This window comes from Lissotriton vulgaris, chromosome 10, assembly GCF_964263255.1.
Source record: "Lissotriton vulgaris chromosome 10, aLisVul1.2, whole genome shotgun sequence".
Taxonomy (NCBI): Eukaryota; Metazoa; Chordata; class Amphibia; order Caudata; family Salamandridae; genus Lissotriton; species Lissotriton vulgaris.
The window spans coordinates 238,264,934-238,286,299 of record NC_141698.1 but is presented as its reverse complement, the minus strand read 5'-3'; the positions used below and the strand labels follow the sequence as shown (position 1 = coordinate 238,286,299).

Here is a 21,366-nt window from a genome sequence, read left to right as displayed (position 1 = left end):
CCCCCCAGCGCAATGCGTTGTAATGGTTTGCGTTGTAATTGTTGCGTTGTAATGGTGCGTTGTAAAAGTTTTGTTATAAAGGTTGTTCACCAGTGCATGCATATCTCCTAAACAGCGCCTGAACAAAGTGAAAAGCTGCATCTCTTAATTATGTGTGAGGTGCTAACAAGGTGCGAGCCTTTGTTTCCCCTCTACTGCATCTGCATCTAGGTGTGAGGGTCCCGACTGCTGCCAGCCAGGAGACTCGAACAATAGGAGGCCCTATGGCTCCTCAGATTCGGCGTTTGTTATGGGCCCAGCAGGAGTCTGCAATAAGAAAGCCCCGTCCAAACGTGCAGGTTGTTGCGGATCCAAAGCAGAAAACAACGTGCAGGCGCTGCTTTAAGTGTCCCGGTGTTTGGAAATTATACAGGGACGAATTCAGCATCTTTTTCAGTGGGGCCCAGCTTCCTCGCAGGGTGGACGGCGTGTACCCCTGCAGAGCTCTAAATGAAAAGCTCTTGAAAAAGTCATCCTTAATACACAAATCAATAGACGCCTAATATTAACCCAATCCAGAGAAATCTTCATAAACACTTGCCATTAAAATACAAAAACATATATGCTACACACATTATTCCATAGAAGACCCAGGCCTCCTAATAAAGGTGAAGAGGCTAGCCGATACACACACATTACGACCCCAGCACAGATCACGCGGACAGACCCGTGCCCCGTCCACGCGCCCAGGACGCCCTGCAGGGGGCACTCACCGCGGTGGCAGACTCGTTGGACAGAAGGGAGCTGCAGAGCGGGGCCTCGGAAAGGATCCGCTGGGCGGAAGGTGCAAGGGCGGCGTCATGGTGCACTTTTTCCTTGAGGTGCCCCAAGAAGGCGGAGCTCTCGAGAGGCGGCTGCCAGTGTGGGTTCGTGATGGCGAAGTGCATGAGGGACAGCTCCGTCTTCCCGTTCTCAGCCTGCTGGTACACGGAGGCCTCCGTCTGCCCTTCTGACAGCCACTGGGGAAGCAGAGAGCAAGGTGTGAGAAGAGGGTACATGAACCTCGAGGGAAGAGTGACAGGTCACATCCGGTACACAGAGAAGAAGCACGGACTACACAGAGCAAGGATGGGTGCAAGTAAAAAACAGACTCTAATGAAAGGGAAAACCAACGGATTACAAGGTGGTAACCTATAGATAAAAAGGCAGAAATGAGGAAAAATAAAACAGACATGTATATCATCAGCCTTAGCTCCTTTTCCCAAGTGAAATTCCTTGGAGCTTATAAAATATGAAGTCCCAATATGACAAAAATATTATATGTAATCGGTACAATCCCTTTCCCTCTGCTGCTGCCCATAAATCAGTCTCTTGGCCTAAGCTGTCTGCCTTTCTGTGGAAAGTTCTGGATCACCTTTAAGTAGATGAGGTATATCAGGTCACTTAGTTAAACTACCTTGGCTGTACCTGCTCTTGGCAAACTGTGTACACTGACAACATTGTGCTAGAGTCCCTTTCACTTTATTTAAACATGCGTTCCCGAGCACACATCCTTCGGATATGGTCTGCCCCCCTTCTGTGCCTGTCTTTTGTTCGTCCACAAAGATGCCTAATGCCATCCATACCTGTGGGTTCCCATGCTTCCGGATGTCCATCTGTGCAAAGGAGCAGATGTCTCCCACGCCGACCACTTCAACAGAGAAATTTCGAAAGAAATCCACAATCTCCAGGGATTTGTGACGCAACGAGAAAATCAGGATGAATGGAGTGATGATGGGGCTTAGGAGTTCTTCCAGGATAAAGACCTAAAGGGGGCACAGAGCGGGGGAGACAAGGCACGTGAGAGAGTGGAAGCCAAGACATTACAGAGAAGAGAAATACACCATATATAGAGATCCGGAAGAGTAGAGGAAGCAGATGGATAAAGTGTGAGAAAGAAAAGGAGAGTGAATGTGAAAAGGAATTTATGCAAGAGTGAGAGAGAGCGAGTGTGTGGTACAGATTGCGTCAAGTACAAAGAAAATGATGGAGAGAAACAAAGTGAAAGAGTAAAAGCTGAAGCAAGTGGATAATGAGGCTCAGAAAAAGAGACAACACATGGAAGATAGAGGGGAGGCACAGTGATAAGTGAGTTTCGAGTTGTTCATTTAAAAGGGAAAAATACAGAGACTAGGATACACAGTAAAAGCACATAATACGTATCACAGCAACTTTTGTAATGCCAGTGCATCAACTGTCCAGCATCTATCTACACGGAAGTGATATCCTCCAGGTAAAACATAAAAGCTCGATGTCCCCCCATCAAAAGTGAGGGACACAAGCCAGAAGGGGCTGTTTACTAGGAGCATACATCTCCATGGTGAATATTCCGTTTTTTTCAATTGGAAGATTTCAGAAATAAAACACAGTATCAGGAGGCAGCTGTCAAAACCCTGGAGAAGGCTAAAGATACTAGTCAATCAGTATTGCCAAAACAGAGCTCAACAATTGCCCTGTATCTGACCTCCAATGCACAGCATTAGCAGAAACTGGGGGCTGATGCCATTTTGCAGATAACATCCAGGGATGTAGCACTGGGAGGGCTCTATCCAGGCAAGCAGCAGTAAGAAGCGAATACCTTATTTTCAGGAAAAAACAGGCTGTGTGCATTCCAGGAACAATCTTAGAGGCTTCAGCATCAGGTTTTGCAGCACAGTGCAGCACTGGAACACTAATTCCAAAAAACAAATGAGAAAGAAAGTCCTCCTGGCATATGAGGGAATGCGCTGAAACTTGTAAAGCAAAGAAGAACGAGTCACAAGAACAACTTCACCCTATACAAATAGTGGCTAAGGTTCTACAGAAGAGATCTGTTTAAATTGACTCTGTGGCAGCATTAGGGAAGCAAGCTTTCATTTTGCAACCTTTGGTCCTGGGATGGCACTGGTTCAAAGGAAATGTAAAGCAGAATAGATTAAAAAATGTTTAAAGCTCAAATGTCGAAGTCTTCGAATGGACAGTCACAGGTGAACAAGCCAGAGCAACTTGCATTTTGACAAGTGCATTTTGCAATATAGGGAGCTCATTCTGGTTCCTACAGGCACCACCGGCTTCTAAATAACATGTGCGTGACAGTTAAAACCGAAATGGAGGGGGAGTGCGAACCACTAACAGAGTAGCAGGGTAATAGGTCATCATGCTCAAAGCATGGACTAACCCTGAATCGTCTACAATGTTCAGTTAAGTGTGGCGTTTTTGAGGAAGAGAAGCAGGTAATGACACCTTTGGAAATACTGCGGCTATTACTTCATCTCTTTCCATTGCTGGAAGTTAGGTCTGAAATGACTGTGTACAACCTCAAGAACCATGAACTACACATTTCTTCGAGGAGGCTGAGACGCACTGGATGGAGTTTAAGTCATGGCACCACATTTCACAATTACAGCCTAATTTTAAACTCCACAAGAACACGGACTACAGATGTTAAATAGAAGCACTCGTCCATTGGAGACCAAGTTCACCATCTGGGGTCTCTGGGATCAACAGGAACAATTTCAGACCCTTCTGCTTCTTGAACAAAACCTCGAACCCTTGCCAGTCAAGGCCTGGCATCGCTAAGTACACAGGCAGAACTCTGCATAGGCGCTGCCAACTTCATGCTGTGCCAGTTACCAAACAACCTCCTTATTAATGGTGATAATAAAGGCTAAAAAAGAGAACAGTTTACCCAGGGCACTGTGACCAGAGAAGACCCCTAAGGGCTGCAGCACTTATTGTGCCACCATTAGAGGCCCTTTACCACTACACTCACACACTGCCTTTGCAGGCGGTGTCTTTTGGTGCAGAACAAAGTGAAGAGTTGAAATGGCACACATCCCTGTGTGCCATGCCTATATCCCACTGCCCTGGCATAGATAAGTCACCCCTCTAGCTGGATGCACTATACCAGTGGTGCATGTACAGATGCATGAGCCCTGTACCCCTACAGTGTCGAAGTCCATTCTTAGACATTGTAAGTGCAGTGCTGCCATTAAGAGCATATGGTGCTGGGAGTTTGTCATTAAGAACTCCACAGCACCATAATGGCTACACTGAAAACTGAGCAGTTTGGTATCAAACTTCTCAGCACATTAAACCCACACTGATGCAAGTGTGGGATTTAAAGAAAAATGCACACAGAAGGCATCTCAGAGATGCCCCCTGAAAACGAACCTACCTCTAGTGTCCTGACTGAGTGACTGCTTAGGCTGCCATCCACAGACATGTTTCTGGATCCCTGGGTCGAAAGCCTGCTGTTCTCGGGGGACCTGAAACAATGCACATCATAGGACAAGGTGCCAAGCCTCCTCCCCCACGATGGACAGGGTTCACGAAGCAGGGGAAGCTTCAAAGGCTTACCGCCTTAGTGAGCTTCCCCAGGACACTTACTGCTTTCATCAACTGGTCCCCACTGGTTCTGACCCCCACTTTGGGTGGGAGAACCAACGGGAAAAACAAGCGAGAAAGAGAGGGGTGCCCACCTTTGCCAACTCCACCCCTCAGGTGGGGGAGGCGAGGTGAAGTACAACTCTCAGTCCCCGCCATCTTGCAGATGGGGGAACCCACCAAACCAGGGAAAGGCTTATGCCCCCTCCCACTGTAGGGTGGCATAATAGGGGGTGTACCCACCCCAGGGAAGGGACCCATTGGTCCAAACCTTTTTATCTACCTGTAACGCCCCTAAATCTAGTATTTAGGGGCAAGCCTGAACCTTGCTTCTTCAGACGAGATCCTAAAAGAAGTAAAGAAGAAGGACCGAACAGCCGTGCCGAAGCTAACAAGAGGAGGACGCCTACTGACTTGGCACCAACCCTATCGGCCCGTCCCCACGTCGAACCTGCTCCCGCGAAATCCCGGTGTGTCCTGCAGCCAACAACCTCGACACACCCGGAGGACCGGCCTGCCTTCAATCCCAAAGACTCCGTCTCCCGTGAACACTAGATTTGTTCAAACAACAGACTCCAGTTCCACAAGGATCCGCAGGTCTGCACCACTCTGCACCCAACGCCCGAGTGGCCCAACACCAAAAGGAGGTTCCCCCGGCGTTCCTGACCCGAGATCCGGCGACACCTGACCTGCCTCAAGCCTCCAGCCAACGGCTGCAGCCCCAAGCTGGAAGGTCCCCTCAACCATGACCAGGAACTGGTAAGAAGATCCGACCCTAAAAGGCACCCCTGCACCAGACGTCCCCGGCCTTGGGTGACCCAAACAACTGTACCTAACCAACCCCCCAAGATCCTAACTTAACTCTCCAAGTGGTGGTTGCACCCAAAAGACCTTCATCCCAGAGCCTGCAGTGCTTTTGCAAACCGGAGACTCCCCATTGAAAGCTACAGGGCTTCCGGCGCCAAAACAGCACTCTGTACCCGGCCGCCCCAGTGCTGCTGAGGGTGCATCTTTTGTGCTGGCCTAATGCCCCATTTGCCCTGAGCTTAAGTCCAGGAGCTTTGCTCCCACAACCCAGTGGCCTGCAAGTCAGCAGTCACCAACCGGAGGTCCCCTAACCCTCATTGGACAACAGTGGGCCTTAGCACTCTGCACCCGGCTTCCCTAGTGCAGCTCAGGGTGTAACAAGAATGCATCCTTGACCCTGGGGGACCCCTGAGTCTAACCCCAGAACACTAACTCCCACAACAAAGTACTTACCTTTAAACCGATAACACTATTTTCCTCCACAGGATAACATTGACTGTTTTTCTATGAAAAGATTTGGCGTCCGATCGCCGCGCTGGGCCTGAACCCTGCCGTTGGCGAGACCCGGCACTCCTACCTCGCTGCTGGGCTGGCTTCGTGAGCCTGAGGATCGATCGGAGGACCGCGTGGAATCCTGGTTTGCTGTGCCCGGTGAGTGCGGCTGCTGCTGGGGTCTGTCCCGGCAGGATTGGGGGCCCGTGTGCTGCAGCGCCCGGCCCTGGCCTTCCCGCGACATGGGGGCCATTTCCCCTTCCTTCTGGTGCCCACTGCGGAGGCTCTGTGTGCCCAGGCTGGGTGACAGGGCAGCGTGCCCCTGCGACTCCCCGCCATGATTGCTCTCGGTCTGGCGCGTTCTCCCGGCTTCCCCCGCAGAGCTGCGCACTACGCCTGGTGCCTCCACTTCTCTCTGCGGCCACCTCCTGCGTCCTTCCACATAATCGCTGCGACACCTCGGCCCCCTAGTGGCCGCATCGACCCTCACTCCTCAGGTGCATCCGACCCTGGGCCCAAATCGCCACCAACACCAGCCTGAGGCCTGTTATTCTACGGTGCGAACTGTGTCTGCCCTGGCCTTATAGCCTGCCCTGTGCCGGCTGATGTGATATCCTCAGTGGGACCTTTGGCTTCTGGACTGCTGGCCTCGATCTTTGCGTCCTCCTACTCACTACCCGACCGAGTCGATTTTCAGCGCCTCCAAGCACCTGGCTTTGTCTTCCCACGGTGACCATTGTCACTGCAGCAGCTTCTGCGGCGTAGCATGGGGTGCATGTTGCGCACGGCGAGACACTCTGTGCCCTCCTCCTGCTCTGACGCCTCTCAAAACGCCACGCCTGGTGGACCCGAGACGCTGGTCCCACGCTGGGATGCCAACTGTCCCCCTTGGCGTCCTGGGGCAGTGCCGCTGCAGCTGTGTCGCCTGGCCGCGCGGGCGGTACCCGGAGGACTATTCATGTGGCCTCTCTGCGGTCAGCTCGGAGTGGCGTGACCCTCCTGGGACTCCGCTGTGGCTGCAGGGGCTGCCCTTGTCAATCCGCTGTTCTGCCAGCTTGGTGTCTATACCCTGTGCCACGTCCTGCAGTCACCTTGCAGATCCCACGACCCCCAGTGACTGACCGCTCCTGCTTACCTGCATTGGAGACCTCACCATCATCCTTGCAGTTTTCCCAGCTGTTGTCTGTCTGTGTCTCACTTGCTGTGGTTTCTGTTGCTGTTTCTCTTGGGTGCTATCTCCCCCCCTTGCTCTCTGGCTGCACCTCCCACCTGCTCCTGCCAGCCATGGGAGGACTGACCCCAAGCAGCCCAAGATCGCCTTTGATCAGCGGCAAGCGACGCGTCAGGAGGGCGCGAGTTTGGATAGTGGCAAACCCGCTGCCATCATGGAGGCCCCTCCCAACACGTGAAGATGATTTGAAGGGGATTATGCTTGACGTCAAGTCCACAGTCACGGGTATTGCGGCCCAGCTGAATCAACTGTTTGCTGTTCTGGACTCAGTCAAGGCCAGAGTTGGCTCCCACGATGCTCGTCTCTTGCATGTTGAGTCCAGGGTCTCTGATGCCAAGGACGCCGCCACTCAGGATCGCCAAAAATTATTATAGATGGACAAAATACTCAACCTCATTCGAAATAAAAATGAAGATTTGGAGGCACGCTCCCAGAGGATCAACCTCCGCTCACGGGAGTACCTGAATCCACCAATATCTCCTGAAAGGTGGATTATGTGGAACAGCTTGTCAGGGAACTCTTTGGCAATATCCTCTCCTCCGTCTTCATTGTCGAGCGAGCGCACCACTCCATCGGCCCTCGTCCAGGCCCCGGCTTACCGACTCACCCCATCATTGCTAAAATCCTTAACTTCAGAGACCGCAACGCCATTCTCAGTGCGGCAAGAGAGAGGGGCAAAATCCACCATCAAGGCAACTCACTTTTGTTCTACCCGGACTATACCATTGCTGTCCAGGCAGTTCGCCGCAAATTCCTCCCAGCAAAGCGGATCCTCTAAAAACACGAAGTTTCTTACTCGTTGGCTTACCCTGCGAAGCTGCGTATCAGACAGGGCTCAAAACGCTTGTCTGCCCAGATCCTAAAGACGCCCTCGCTTACGCCAAGAAACTCGACAAACCGTTCTGCTCCTCACCTACTGACTCTCAGGCCACTGCGGCTGACCACCTTAGTGACAATGATTGACTGGATGTGTGCTAACAGTTGGTTACTCTTTGCAAGTTTTGTGGCTCATTTGCTTGCTCTATGCTGCTGTCTTGGTTGATGCAGCCACCCCGGGTCCAGCCGCCTCCAGCCCATGCATTGGGGCATTTGTCGCTCTTCCAATCGTCACTTTTTGATTGTTGTCAGACATGCTCGTAGCTTGGCCGCCCTGCTTTTTCGGCAGTTGAGTACGCTGAGCAACGCCATTCCCTCACAGGATAATTCCCTTGCTTGTCATTGACTCTCCCCTTCCTAGTTGTGGGTCCTTGGGTGGTATCTCATCCTGATTGGGGGGTTGGAGTGGGTGCGGGAGTGGTCGGTCTTTTGGTGCTGTTTCTGGGGTTGGGGGGCTGGGTGGTTGGGCTGGGGTTTTTAGGGAATTGTTGCCTCTTATTGGGGCTTTGATGTTCGTTCTTGCACTGCTTCATGCTATTGGCTCCTTTATGACACGCCATTTATATTGTGTATTTTTGCTCTCTGCATCTGATGTTGGACTCATTGTTATGCTTTTCCCATGCACTGTTATGGTTAGTCTCTCAGACTAGGGCACCCTCGCAGCGCTTATTGGTACCCTCTTATGGGGCTCTCTTTGCTGCATGGGTTATGGCACCACCGTGCGCCTTCACGCCTTCCGCATTGACCTCACCATTTGGGACAGAAATCCTTATTTTGCTACGCACCATTTTTCTCTCCTATTGACTCGCTTAGTATTCTCCCCCCTGACACAGCACCATGACAGACACTGTCCTTTGGACTTGAAACGTCCAGGGGCTTAAAGACCACCGTAAAGCACGGCTGGTCCAAGCCCATCTTATCTGTCACAAAGTGGACGTATGTTTCCTGCAGGAAACCCATCTCATGCCCGCCATATCCTCTCGGCTTCTCTCCAGAAACTGGGGGGAAATGTAATCCTCTTATTATTCTAACTATTGTCGGGGGGTGTACATCCTGTTACGTAAGGGGCTCCCTTGGCAAACCTCACAAGTAATTGTCGACTCTGGGGGGCGCATCGTAATTCTCCACAGCACTCTACACGCCCAGCCCCTGATACTTGCTGCGCTGTACGGGCCCAACTGTGACGACCCTGATTTTGTTCACACAAGTCTGGCACCACATTTCTGCTCTCAGCCCTGCGGCGCTCCTCTGGGGTGGAGATTTAAATATAACACTTTCCCTTTCCCTTGATTGATCCGGTCCTGGCACACTCCACCCGCACGCCACCGCCCTTCTCAACTCCATTCTCACGACAACTCTCTGTACGACGCATGGCGAGACACTCGCCCAGCGTGCTCGAGGGTTCCTGTGTTGCTGGCTCCCACAGCTGCTGGTCCCGTTTGGACCTTTGGATTACTACTCCGGACACCTTGGCTTGGCTCACCTCCGTAGATCACATGGTGCACACTCTTTCTGATCATGCTCCTGTTCGCTTAGGCCTCTGCCTTCCACACTCTCCTTGCCGTGCTTTCTCTTTTCTCTTGGCGGCTCCTTCCTAATGCCCTCCGCGACTCGGTATTTTGCAATGAAATTCAGACTGCAATCACAAACTTCTTTGAGATAAACGAGGGTTTGGTCGATTCGCCATCCACGCTATGGGAGAGTTTTAAAGTCGTGATTCATGGTGAGTGTATCTCTAAGCAGTTCGGCATCCTTCGATCCATACGTGGTACCCTCAACAAATTAGAAAGGGAGATCAAGGATCGTGATTCTTCCCACGCTCGGGACCCCAACTCTGATAAGCTCTCTCAGTTCCGAAGTAAACTGACTGAGTTCGCCGACGAGGCCGACAGAGACCTTGCCTTTCTCGGCAGGGAGGCTCGGGCGTGCCGTTTTGGCAAGGGCGACCACCCTGGCAAAACCCTGGCCAACCTTCTTCACCCGCCTCGGTGGCTTCTTATATTAACGCCCTCCGTGACGGCGGACTTGATCGAACAACCTCGCCCGAGGAAATTAAAGAAGCTTTATTTCACTCTACACACAACTTTACACGTACGGCTCAGTCCATTCGCATGAGGTCCTTGATAAATATTTGGACCCACTCCAACTGCTATGGCTTGGTAAACCCCACCAGTAGTTCCTTGACGAGCCGTTCTCCAAAGAAGAGATACTAGCCGCAATAAATGGCATGCCCGGAGATAAGGCCCCTGGCCTGGACAGCTTCCCAGCCTCTTTCTACAAGGCTTTTGCTCCTATTTTGGTTCCTCACCTTGCAGCCATGTAGAACGAGTCCTTTGAAACTGAGCAACTCCCCCATCGCTTCACAAGGCCTTACTTACTTTGCTCTTAAAGCCAGATAAACCACCTGAATCGGAGGACTCTTATCGCCCCCTGTCCATCATAAACACGGATAACAACATTTTTGCCAAACTGCTTGCTTCGCGCCTTTTGCCCCTCATGTCGCTTATCGCCCGCCCAGATCAATCCGGTTTCATCCCTGGCAATGCCACCTCCCATAATCGTCGGACCATTTTCTCCGTCCTCCAGCAAATAAACCTGACTCTCCCGTCAGTGGCGGCCTTGTTGGACGCTACTAAAGCACCTTAGAGTGGGGCCCTTCCTTTTTATCTTCTTCCCCGCCTGGGCTTCAGTCTGATTTTTATACGTAAAGTGCTACTTCTTTATACTCTTCCCACCACTCTATTTCGGCTTAACGGACAAATCTTCGATCCCATCTCCATCTAGCGTGGTACACGGCAAGGCTGGCCGCTGTCCCCAATGCTTTTCGCCATCGCAATGGAACATCTTGCGGCTCGATTGCATCAGTATCACACCCAGAGAGGCATTGGCTTTGTGGCTCCTGCTCTACTTGTTTCAATGTACACGGACGATATCACCCTATACGTCCCCCAACCCTGGGAGAACCTCAGTCCTCTGGTTCGTGAGGTGATAGGTTTTGAAGGCTACTCCGGCATCCAGGTCAACTTGAGTACGTCTATGCTATTCCCTCTTACAGAGCCCACTAGGTATGTTGGGATCTGGCTGAGTAGGAGCGTTGATGAGCTCTGGAGGGCCAACTTCGGTTGCGTGGTGGACTGGCTGGAGTCTGAGATTCCTCTCTGGAGTCGTTTGCCGCTTTCTCTAGCAGGTCGCATAGCCATTGCCGAGATGGTGGTGCTACCGAAGTTCTTATATTTATTTGTTAATATTCCCATCCCTCTGACCGCTCATTTTTTCTGTAAACTCCGCTCTTTGGTGTGCTCTGATCTGGGCCGGCCGGCAACCCAGGGTGACATATTATATTTTAACTCTCCCTATGTCGCGCGGTGGTCTTGGTGCCCCTAATCTCAAACTCTATGCCCTCAGCGTCCAGGCAAGCTTTCTCAATTGCTGGTTCCATCCCACTCCGTTTCAGCCCCACGTCGCGGTCGAGGCTGACCTGGCTGCCCCTTGGCCGTTCTCTACCGCTTTATTTGCCCCGGGGCAGCCTCCGCGCCCTGAGATCGACACAGTGGAGACCCTGCGCTGGGCCTGGGAAAGGCTCCGGAAAATCTCAGGTCCGGACATGCTCTCTGCGGCTGCGATGCCCATTACTTCCGCTTCAATTTTCGGGGATGGTGAAGCACACCACTCGTCTTGGGCTTTCCACTGTGTCCGATCTCTACCCTGAGAACACATTCTATACACTAGCGCTGACTCTGGTCCTATGGACACTCTGCCTTATTATCTGCTTTGGGCGGTCTGTAAGAAACTCCATCTCTCTTTGCCCCAGCCTCCCCCCTCGATGGCTACTCTCAATCTCCTCTACACGTCCCCCTCTCCACAGAAATTGGTTACCAAAATCTATTCTTCCACGCTGGTGGCTTCCTCCATCTCCACTGACAGGGTGCGCGTGGCGTGGGAGACGGAGATAGGCATCGTAATTTCCCAGGATGATTGGCTGTACTGCTGCACCCAAATTAAATGCCTCTCCCCTAATTATCGTCTGCTCCTTATCCATTTTAAATATCTCCACAGCCTCTACCGGACCCCTGCACAATTGCACAAAATGGGACTCATTACTAGTGACAGATGCCTGCATTGCTCTGCGCCTGCGGACGATTTCTCCCTTCTTGCCGGGCTATGCACCAAGGTCTCCGCTTATTGGCGTGAGGTATGCACTGTTATTTCTGAAATCACTTAATTTTCACCCCAACCCAATCCTCTGCTTTGCCTCTAAGGCTTTGTCAGATTTTGCCCTGATGCCTCTCGTAGAGTGATTGTTATGCTGCTCGTTCTTGCGCGGTGCAGGGTTTCCATGTGCTGGGGTCGCCGACCCACACCGAAGCTGGCCCTTTAATTGGAGGATGCTTCCCGATGACAGGTTCTCTTGTCCGAATTATGGGACCTAATGCCTGCTAGATCCTGCCCACTTGATATATGGGGTCCACTTGTTTCCTATCTCCTAAGTCATACTTCCCAGAATCCGACGACCTCTCCCGCGATCCCCGCTGGTGCTCCGCCCACAGTGGCCACCGGTGAAGTTCAATGAGTCTCCTCCTCTCTGCTCCCCCCCCTCACGCCCCCCCCCCCCCCACTCCGTGCTCTCCCTCTTTCATGTGTGGTGTTGTTCCTAATAATTTCTTCGCATTGCTTTTGGTGTTCTTCCGACCTATTTCATTGATGTTATTGTTTGTGGTGCATGTAAGTGGCAGCCTTCGATCTTGTATATTGTATCGCAATGCATTTTATTTTGTCATGGTGCAATTCTGTAATCTTGTTGTGTCTAAATCCTCAATAAAGGTTTTATTTATTTTTAATTTAAAAAACTTTTCTTGTTGTGTAAAGTATTCAATTCCACCCCTTGCTGGGAAGGTCATCTAATCAGTATAGAAGAGACTGGACTGTAAGTTTATAAGTAATATGAACTGTAGAGTGCACAGGAGAGAAAACAGAAGGAGAAAGTTATCGGCTAAGAGATTTAAGAAGCTGTTGCGGAACAATCTGTAAAAGACAGAGTACTAAAAAAAAGTACACACTCAAGCAAGCATCTCTCACCGCTTTGTACTGGAAGAGCTGGGCCATTTCGTCCCTGGTCTCAGACTTATGAGCATGGCCCTGCCAGTGGTCAGGTATGTAGTGGATGTGTGCCAAGACACACTGCAGCAGCTGTTCTGGGCACCACACCATATGCTCATCTGGAATGAAGGACCTGCAACAATGAAATGAAAAAGAGGTTAAGCAGAAGACAGGAGGAGGTCTCCATTTTGAAGGTAGAAGCTATAAAAAAAACAAGGGTGTAATGGAAAGAGCCCAGAAAGCCTGGCCTCCCACAATAGCAAGTAGGTTAATACATGCTGTGTGATAGTGGAATGCACAGAGTGCAGTGGTCTGATAGAGAATCTCAAGGATTCAAGATCAATTTACACTCATATGTTAAAAGTAAGAAGGGGAGATCTGTTACAGGGAGCTATCTGAAAGCCAGTCTGTTGGAGTAATGGTGGGGGCTATATGTAAGGGTTGGATATTTTATAGTGAGTAAATTCAGTTCTGTACTCAAAGCCACATTAAAGCATGTGAATGGAGGTATTGTTCTCAAATGACAGGAATTAGAGTTGTGTGGGGTCTAATATGGTCAGCTTTCTGTAGGCCTGGAAAGACATCTGCAAATGAAACCTGTGGTAAATAAGTTCCACTCATCAAATTCACCAGTATTTTTAATGGGCTACCGATTTTTTAGACTTTTGCTGTAAGTCTCACTACTAACGTCTCTCGGAACAGTAAATTTGTGGTGAAGAGTGTCATAACCACCACTGTTTGCCTATAACATAATCCACTGCTGCACAGCTAGGGTAAGAGGCTCAGGGCAGAGTACATGTAAACACATGTGCGGGTTGCACATGTGAGAATATCATCGTTGCAGCCCGGTATCTGTGCACAGGTAGCATGGTGCAAATAGGACTCTTTAGGAATCAGTACTGACCTGGGGTACACTTTAGGAGTGGGCATTCATTATACAGGTCTGCAGTTCTTACAGAAGGTCAATAGTGTTTTCAGAATATTATACACTATAGGTAAAATTTGCCTTAAATACAGTTTTGCACAACTTAGGCCCACAAAGTTCAACAAGGTATCAATCTTGGGGTAGACATGCACCATGAGTATAAGTTCCTAGTGCCCAACAACCCATATTCACATGTTATGGAGCCTCAATATTTGTCATAATTATTTGGCTCGTCTCAATCAGATTACTTTATTCTGTTCCCCTACCCTCCTTACCGGCCCAAGTTAATTTCTCAGCTCCAAAGCAAAGGGATCAAAGGCTTCCCCCACACAAAAGGGAATTTAACAGGGATTGACCTGGTTCCTGGGAAAGGAAAGGGTGGGGAGGAAATCTTCCTCTGATAATTAGTTCTGACTGACCCCAGCTGAACCCCAGACTATGATTGGTATGTCCAGAGTCAGTGATGAGGGTCCTTATATGCCCCCGAGGAACGGTAAGGACCTGACGGGGGTCCTGGATGCTCCCCTAAGACTTTTATGGACTGTTCCTAGGCTTCACTACCACCCGTATTTCCCTCAAGACGCCAGGAGGCCCTGGGGTTTGCAATAAGGGGGATGCTTTGCTGGCTGATTCTGGAAGAGCTGCAACAGATGGCTCCACCAACAGGAGAAGGGCACCAGAAGCTAAGCAGAGCACAGGTACGGCTCAGGGAGCAGTAAGAATACAGCTCCCCATGCAAAGCTCCCTTTAGAGACTAGGTAGCCTAAAGGTTTTAAAGGAAAACGGGTTGCATTTAAAAATAGAAAAATGAAAAGTTTTCTTTTCCTTTTTTAAGAGCAGGCAGTGGTCAATGGGACAACCGCCTGCTCTGAAAAAAAGTTTTCGCTGGCATTCTCAAAGGGGAAGGTGTTCCTTAGGGACCCCTTCCCATTTGCCAATGGGTTCCCACCTACTTGAAGTAGGTGGTTAAATGCGAACATTTTGCAACTGCATTCACAGTCACATTTCGCTTTTCACCCAACACTGGCCTATACAAGTGCACATCCACTGGCAACCATCATGCATACAGTTATAAGATCAAAAATGTGTAGACAAATACAGCTTGGAAAACAATCTACAAAACCACTCGACAAGGCCTAACAAAAATCATCAGAGAGAAAACCCCCAGGGCTTGTGTAAGAGGGTGGACAGCACCAAAACCGTTACCTACTACGGTAATCAGTGAAATTACAGTTAAAAAAAACATCTATATGGGGCGTGGCTTGCAGCTGCTGAAAATATCCGCACGCTAGGAGAGCTGCGCTAGCACTCGGTGCTTAAGAACCCAAATCAGACATTATCCTGAGCAACAGAGGCACCTAACGGCATCTGTAGACTTCAGGACGCAGTGGGTACAGCGCTGACCAGTAGCTGCCCCCCCGGGCATCCTAACACTGGACTGTGGAGGTCCGGGCCGCCCGAGCCGTCCGAGTCATCATGACACAATAGCGCCTGTCAGTTAAGAGCGCAGCGACTGTGGGAGCCCCTGCCTGAGGTAGCCGAGCGAGGTACCGGGACCCATTTCAGTCAGCTCCTACGGAGGTAGTAGGCGGCGGTGCGAGTGGGGAGGGATGCAGCGACTTGCTCCTGCTCACTTCCCGGAGTCAACCGTGTCCGCCGGGGGGTGGAGAGACAATCGGAGCGGCGCGCTCTGCCGTGAAACCCCTGTTTGTGAGGCCACAAGGCGGCGAGATTGAAAGGCGGTGAGCTCAGTGCAAGAAGCAGTGAGAGCGAGCGGTCTCCTTGAGGGGAGGCTTGTGGGGCCGACGGGTTCTGGCTCCGGTGCAATCTGGGCCCAGGTTGGGGCTGGCGCAGACCGCCAGCGAACATTTGCGGGCCTTGCTGGTCTCTGTGTGGCGGGACGGACCACACACACAGCAGTTGCAACCTGCTTCAGCGGCGCCCAAATGAACTCAGAACTTGTGAGGCATTCAGGAGCAGAGGCCCGATCAAGGCGGCATGATTCCTTCCAGGAGCTTGATGTGAGAGCAGCAGGAACGCCACAGGTAGGGGCAGACCATGGCATGAGAGGAGTGCGGAGAGCAGAAAGGGAGTGAGGTCTCCATGCATAGTGGCCTGTGGAATCGGAGGGGACTACTTCTAATGCAACACAAGCTTGGGTTCCAGCAGTCATTCGCCGCTGCCAAGCACGGTGCCAGGAGTGGGGCAGGCCTTGAATGACAATTGGGGTTGCCCGGACGGAAGGTGTGTGGAGAGACAGCACCAAGCAGCAAAGTGTCTGAGATGATCTGAGACGAAGGGAGGACTGTCATAGCGGAAACCTTGCCGGCCTATTGTAAGCAGCAGACACGGCCCCCTGCTGAACGATTGAGGGCCCCACAGGCGCACAGCGACACAGTCAGAGGCGCTCCCCACAACACGTTTGATAGCCCTGCGCACCCAAATATGGGCCACAACAGACATCTAGGACAAGGACAGTCCAATCAAAAAAATAAGTACACAGTGGCCATGGGAAGGAACAACGGAAATCCGGGTGGAAGCCAACAGGGGGAACCTCTGGACAATGGCCCGACCCCTCGCTCAGAGACATCATGGCGGCTATCAGAGAGTTACACGGAACCCTGGAACCCAAGCTGAACTCAGTGACGAAGGAGGTCAACCTACTGCGCGGGACTTCAGGAAGATGTCTGAAAAGGTGGCTGTTGCAGAGACAGGGATTGGTAGTCTTCAATCCAAGACAAAGAGACTCGAAGATCAAGTAGCCGCCCTAACGAAGAATAAAATCGACATCTATGCCCGACTGGAGGACCAGGAGGGACGGGCAAGGCGCAACAACATCCGCATAGTGGGGGTCCCGGAAGGTATGGAGTGGCCGTCCACGGACTGGTTTCTAGAGGACTTGATACTCAACCACTTGAAGCCGGAGTGTCTGTCCAACTTTTTTTTCAGTTGAGAGGGCCCATCGCGCACTAGGGGGGAAGCCTAAGCCAGGGGCCCCTCCTCGAACTATCATTGCCCGAATCCTGAACTTTAGAGATTGAGATGCCATCCTACAGGCGTTACGGGTGGCCGGTGATCTTCAGTTTGAAAATACCACCATCCGTTTCTTCCTGGACTTTACTCTCCATGTTCAGCGCCAGCGGAGGTCCTTCAAAGGGATTAAAAGAGCCCTCCGGGAACAAGGAGTGAAATACATGATGCTCTTTCCAGCTCGCCTCAAGATCTTGGATGGCAGCAAGAAGTACTTCTTCGAGTCACCTGAGGAGGCCAGTGACTGGCTGGAGGGATGGCGGACAGTGGGCAGAAACGGAGGCCAGCACACAGCCGAACAGCGCCCACCGGGACGAGACACGATGGGTGCGGACAGACAAGCATCACACAGCCAGGAACAGGATCAGAGTGTTCTCAAGTAACTATAGTCGGCATTGCTACTTGAGGTGACTCCTGTCCTTAGCGCTGGAGGGGTCTGCAAGGGTTTCTGGGACCTGGGGCTGCATAAAGGCGCCATCGGGTAATCCAGGATACTGAACTCAATTGTCTCTGTTATGTTATGAGTTGATAATTGGATGCAACATCCACAATGTCGGCTCATCAAGGCCAGGGAAGATGGGAGTGGTGGAACAGCGGAGTTGGCAGAGGGTTGCTCGTATATACCTACCATACTGGGTGAGACCTCCGTTAGTCATGTATTTTTTGCTGACTGCAAGCTTGCGTTCCATCTTCAAGTTTGATTTGGGGCGGATAGGACGACAGGCACTCTGGAAGTTTGGAAGGTGGGAGGTTGGGTACTCAAAGAGTAGGGAGGCAGGGAGAGGGGAAGAGGGAGTTGGTTGGGGGGATGGGGGTTGGTTCTGGGAGGTGGGTATGTTTGGCTCAATATCAAAATAGTTCTTTTGCATGTGGGAATTTCTCTAACATGGCACAGTGGGTCGCTGACTATCCGAGAAGGGGGAGGCCTCATGACACAAAGGGTGAACAGACACATATTAAAACATGGATTTGGAACGGGAATGCGTTAAGCAACAACATTAAGTGCACATTGGTGCTGATGCACCTGAAAAGGCATTCCCCAGATGTGGTCTTCCTCCAGGAGACACACTTATGAGGTAATAGATGTAAGGCCCTTGACAGATTTGGCTATAAAATGGTGGCCCATTCGGGGTTCACCTCGGGCTCAAGAGGGGTGTGTATTCTAATTTGCAACACCCTGCCTATGGTATTCTCTGGCACATGGACAGATTATATGGGCTTTATGGTCGCGGTGGCAGGTAGGTGGGAGGGGCGAACCATAGTTCTGGGCTCCAGTTACATCCTGCCTGGTCTACACTCTTCGACATTTACACAACTGGGATCCTTTCTGGCAGACCTTCCCTGGGGTGTCCTCCTGTTAGGTGGTGCCGCCATCGCCGTAATGGACGCTGACTTGGACCAATCGGGTGGGGATCCAGGGGAGAATGTGGGCTACAAGGCTTCATTACGGCCCTGGGGCTTAGAGACATTTGGCGCACACACCACCCCTCACACCGGCACAACACATTTTATTGGGCTAGACACGGGTCCTTTTCCTGGATGAATCACTTCTTCATGCGTACTGATCAATTGGGCGAATTTTAGGGGCCTCACATCCTGGCCACGGGAATTTCTGACCACCCCCCCCGGTTAGCGTTACTCTTAAGGGTCCGGTGATCAACAGGGAGTCTTTCTCGAGGATAGATCCGTGGCGCCTCCAAGATGAAACCATAGGTGATAAACTCCCGGAGGGTTCCCAGCTCTATTTTGAAGAAATTCAGGGTTCGGTTCAGTCCCATATCACATTAATTGGACGCCTATAAGACTGTTCTGAGAGGGCAGGCCCAGGTTCTGATTGAGGCCCAAAAGAAAGAGGAGTCCCTACAGGTCAGCCAGTTGGAAAGAGAGATAGAGAGACTTGAATGGGAGGCTGGCACTGCTCCAGCATACCTTGGCTCTTAAACAAAAGGAGCTCAGGGCTCTGGCTGAGAGCGAGGCGCGCGCTTACTCCCTTGCCACACAACATCGGATTTATGATGTGGGAGATAAGGCCTTGAAGCTACTGGCGCGTGGCTCGAGCAGCGTTACAGGGAGCACTCATGGGTAGCCGTGGTCCGTGATCGGACAAGTTCATTAGCCTCCAATAGTACAGACATAGCGGAAGCCTTTGCCTCCTACTTTGAAGGGGTATACACCCCGGTCTGCACCAGGACTGAACAGGTCTGCGCAGAGTTCCTACAAGACTTTGCGTTGCCCACATTGTCCCAGGAGCAAAGAGACCGCCTGGAGGCAGATTTTACCGGGGAGGAAATAGGAGGGGCCCTCAACTCCCTCCAATCCGGGAGGGCGCAGGGACCGAATAGGCTCCCAGTGGAAATATACAAGTGGCAGGCAAATGTCATCCTTGACCCCCTCCTTCAGATGTTCTTAGAAGCGCGAGAGGTAGGAAGGCTCCTGCCTGATCAATGAGAGGCCACGATTGTTGTAATCCACAAAATAGGAAAGCCGGCTGATCATTGCTCTTCCTACCGCCTAATTTCACTTATTAATCTTCAAGCCAAGGTCTTGGCTAAGGCCTTGGCGGATAGGCTGCTATCAGTTCTGCCGGATCTTGTGCATATCGATCAATCGGGGTTCATGCCGCACAGGAGCACCCGTCACAATCTACGCCGCCTTTATGGAGTACTATATATGACGGAGAATGTGGGGAACACCCAGACAGCATTGATGGCGCTGGACGTCTCAATGGCATTCAATAGTATTGAATGGCCCTACCTGTTCATGGTGCTCCAGCGATTGGGATTCGGCCCAACGTTCTGCAGCTGGGCGCGGCTCTTGTATGAGCAGCCGGTAGCGAGGGTGAGAGTTAACGGCGTTGTGTCCGGGGCATTTCCTGTACGGAAGGGTACCAGACAGGGGTGCCCTTTGTCCCCCTCCTATTTGCCTTGGCCTTAGAGCCCTTGGCTCATTGGATTAGGAAGGACAGGTCGTTCTGGGGCTTGGCGTTGACTGACGAGTGGGAAGAGCGTATCTCCCTGTACGTGGACGATATTGTGCTATATATGGCCAGACCATACCACTCGATAGAGCAGGCACTACACCTCTTTGAATTATTCGGTAGCTATTCGGGCTATACCATTAATTAGGCAAAGTCATTGATTTATCCACTCTCTGGTCCCCCCACGGATGCCGACTAGATGTCCCGCCTCAATCGCAATAAACTGATTTAAATATTAATAATCAGACATCACTAGAGATAGGGCAGAGTTCCTTACTAAGAACCTGGAACCCCAATTGATGCGCCTGGGGATTGACGTGAGCCATCGGAGGTCGTTGGCTCTCTCCCTCATGGGCCGAGCTGCAATATTTAAGATGCTAGCACTACCGCGACTTCTCTATATTCTGCAAAACATGCCATATCCAGTTCCACATGGGGTATTCACTCTAATTACACAAGCACTACGGATGTTGCTCTGGGATGGTGGCAACCCAAGGATAGCATTGCATAAGCTGACGAGAGGGGTGTACGATGGGGGGCTGGCCCTTCCGGACGTCAAGTTGTATTATTGGGCTTCACAACTACAGGTGGTCAATGATTGGGTATAAGCTGATCGGTCGGAACCGGCCTATAGAGTCGACCGGATTGTCATGCCTGGTGGAAGTTGTGAGCCACTGCTCTATGCTCAGAAGCCAAGAAGAGATTGGCCGTCTCACACAGGTGTGGTTGTTCAGTGCTGGAGGGAGGCAAATAAGCTCCTAGGGTGATCGGGCTCCCTGACGGGTAGAACCCCTTTATGGCTTGGAGACCAGCTAATAGAAGTAACTGGGTTCAGGGGATGGAAACTCATAGGCATTGAATATTTAGGAGATGTCTGGAAAGGGGAGGCCCCTCGATCCTTCGCCTACCTTAAAAAAGAATACGATCTCCATGACTCACAACATTACCACTACATACGCCTCTCCCATGCCCTGCCCGCTCACATAAGGAGTAACACGTCAATCCTGGAGTATTCCACCATGGAGGATAGGCTGCTCCTTGACCCAATATTGGAGAAACCCACTTCCACAATATACCGCACACTCAAACCAAATGCTTGATCCACTGAAGTCACTGCGGTCAAGGTGGGTGAGTAACATAGGTGACCTGGAAGATGACGACTGGCACGACACCCTGCAAAGCCCACTTGAGATAGCAATTTGCTGCCGGTTTCGGTTAGTGCAGCTTCAAATCCTACATCGCGTACACTACCCCGTACCCACCTATATGCCTGGGGAAGAAGTCAGTCAGCCCTCTGTGCACTGGGATGTCGGGAGGAAGGCACCTTCTACCATATATTGTGTGAGTGCCCAGAGATAGTGCCCTTTTGGACTAAGGTTGCGGACACAATGTCAACAGTAGTGGGCTCACAGGTCCCGCTAGAGCCCAGGTGGCTGCTGCTAATGATCAAGAACGATTCGGACTGGTCTAGATATAATGAGATCTGGTTGGCGTTGGCAGCCGGGTGGCATAAAGGAACATAGCGAGAGGCTGGGGGGTCACAGATGC

General features: G+C 51.3%; 1 protein-coding gene across 2 annotated transcripts in view; it reads right to left on the bottom strand.

Annotated features, from left to right (window-relative positions):
- ATG9B (autophagy related 9B) overlaps positions 1 to 21,366 on the bottom strand; it is a 336,653-nt gene that overhangs the window by 105,082 nt on the left and 210,205 nt on the right. For both annotated transcript variants that reach the window (XM_086940924.1, XM_086940925.1), the window contains exons 8-10: positions 12,866 to 13,019; positions 1,605 to 1,784; positions 753 to 998 (exon numbers count right to left, since the gene is read on the bottom strand). In XM_086940924.1, coding sequence (XP_086797050.1) covers positions 753 to 998; positions 1,605 to 1,784; positions 12,866 to 13,019 — 580 coding nt within the window. The remainder of the gene's footprint in view (positions 1 to 752; positions 999 to 1,604; positions 1,785 to 12,865; positions 13,020 to 21,366) is intronic.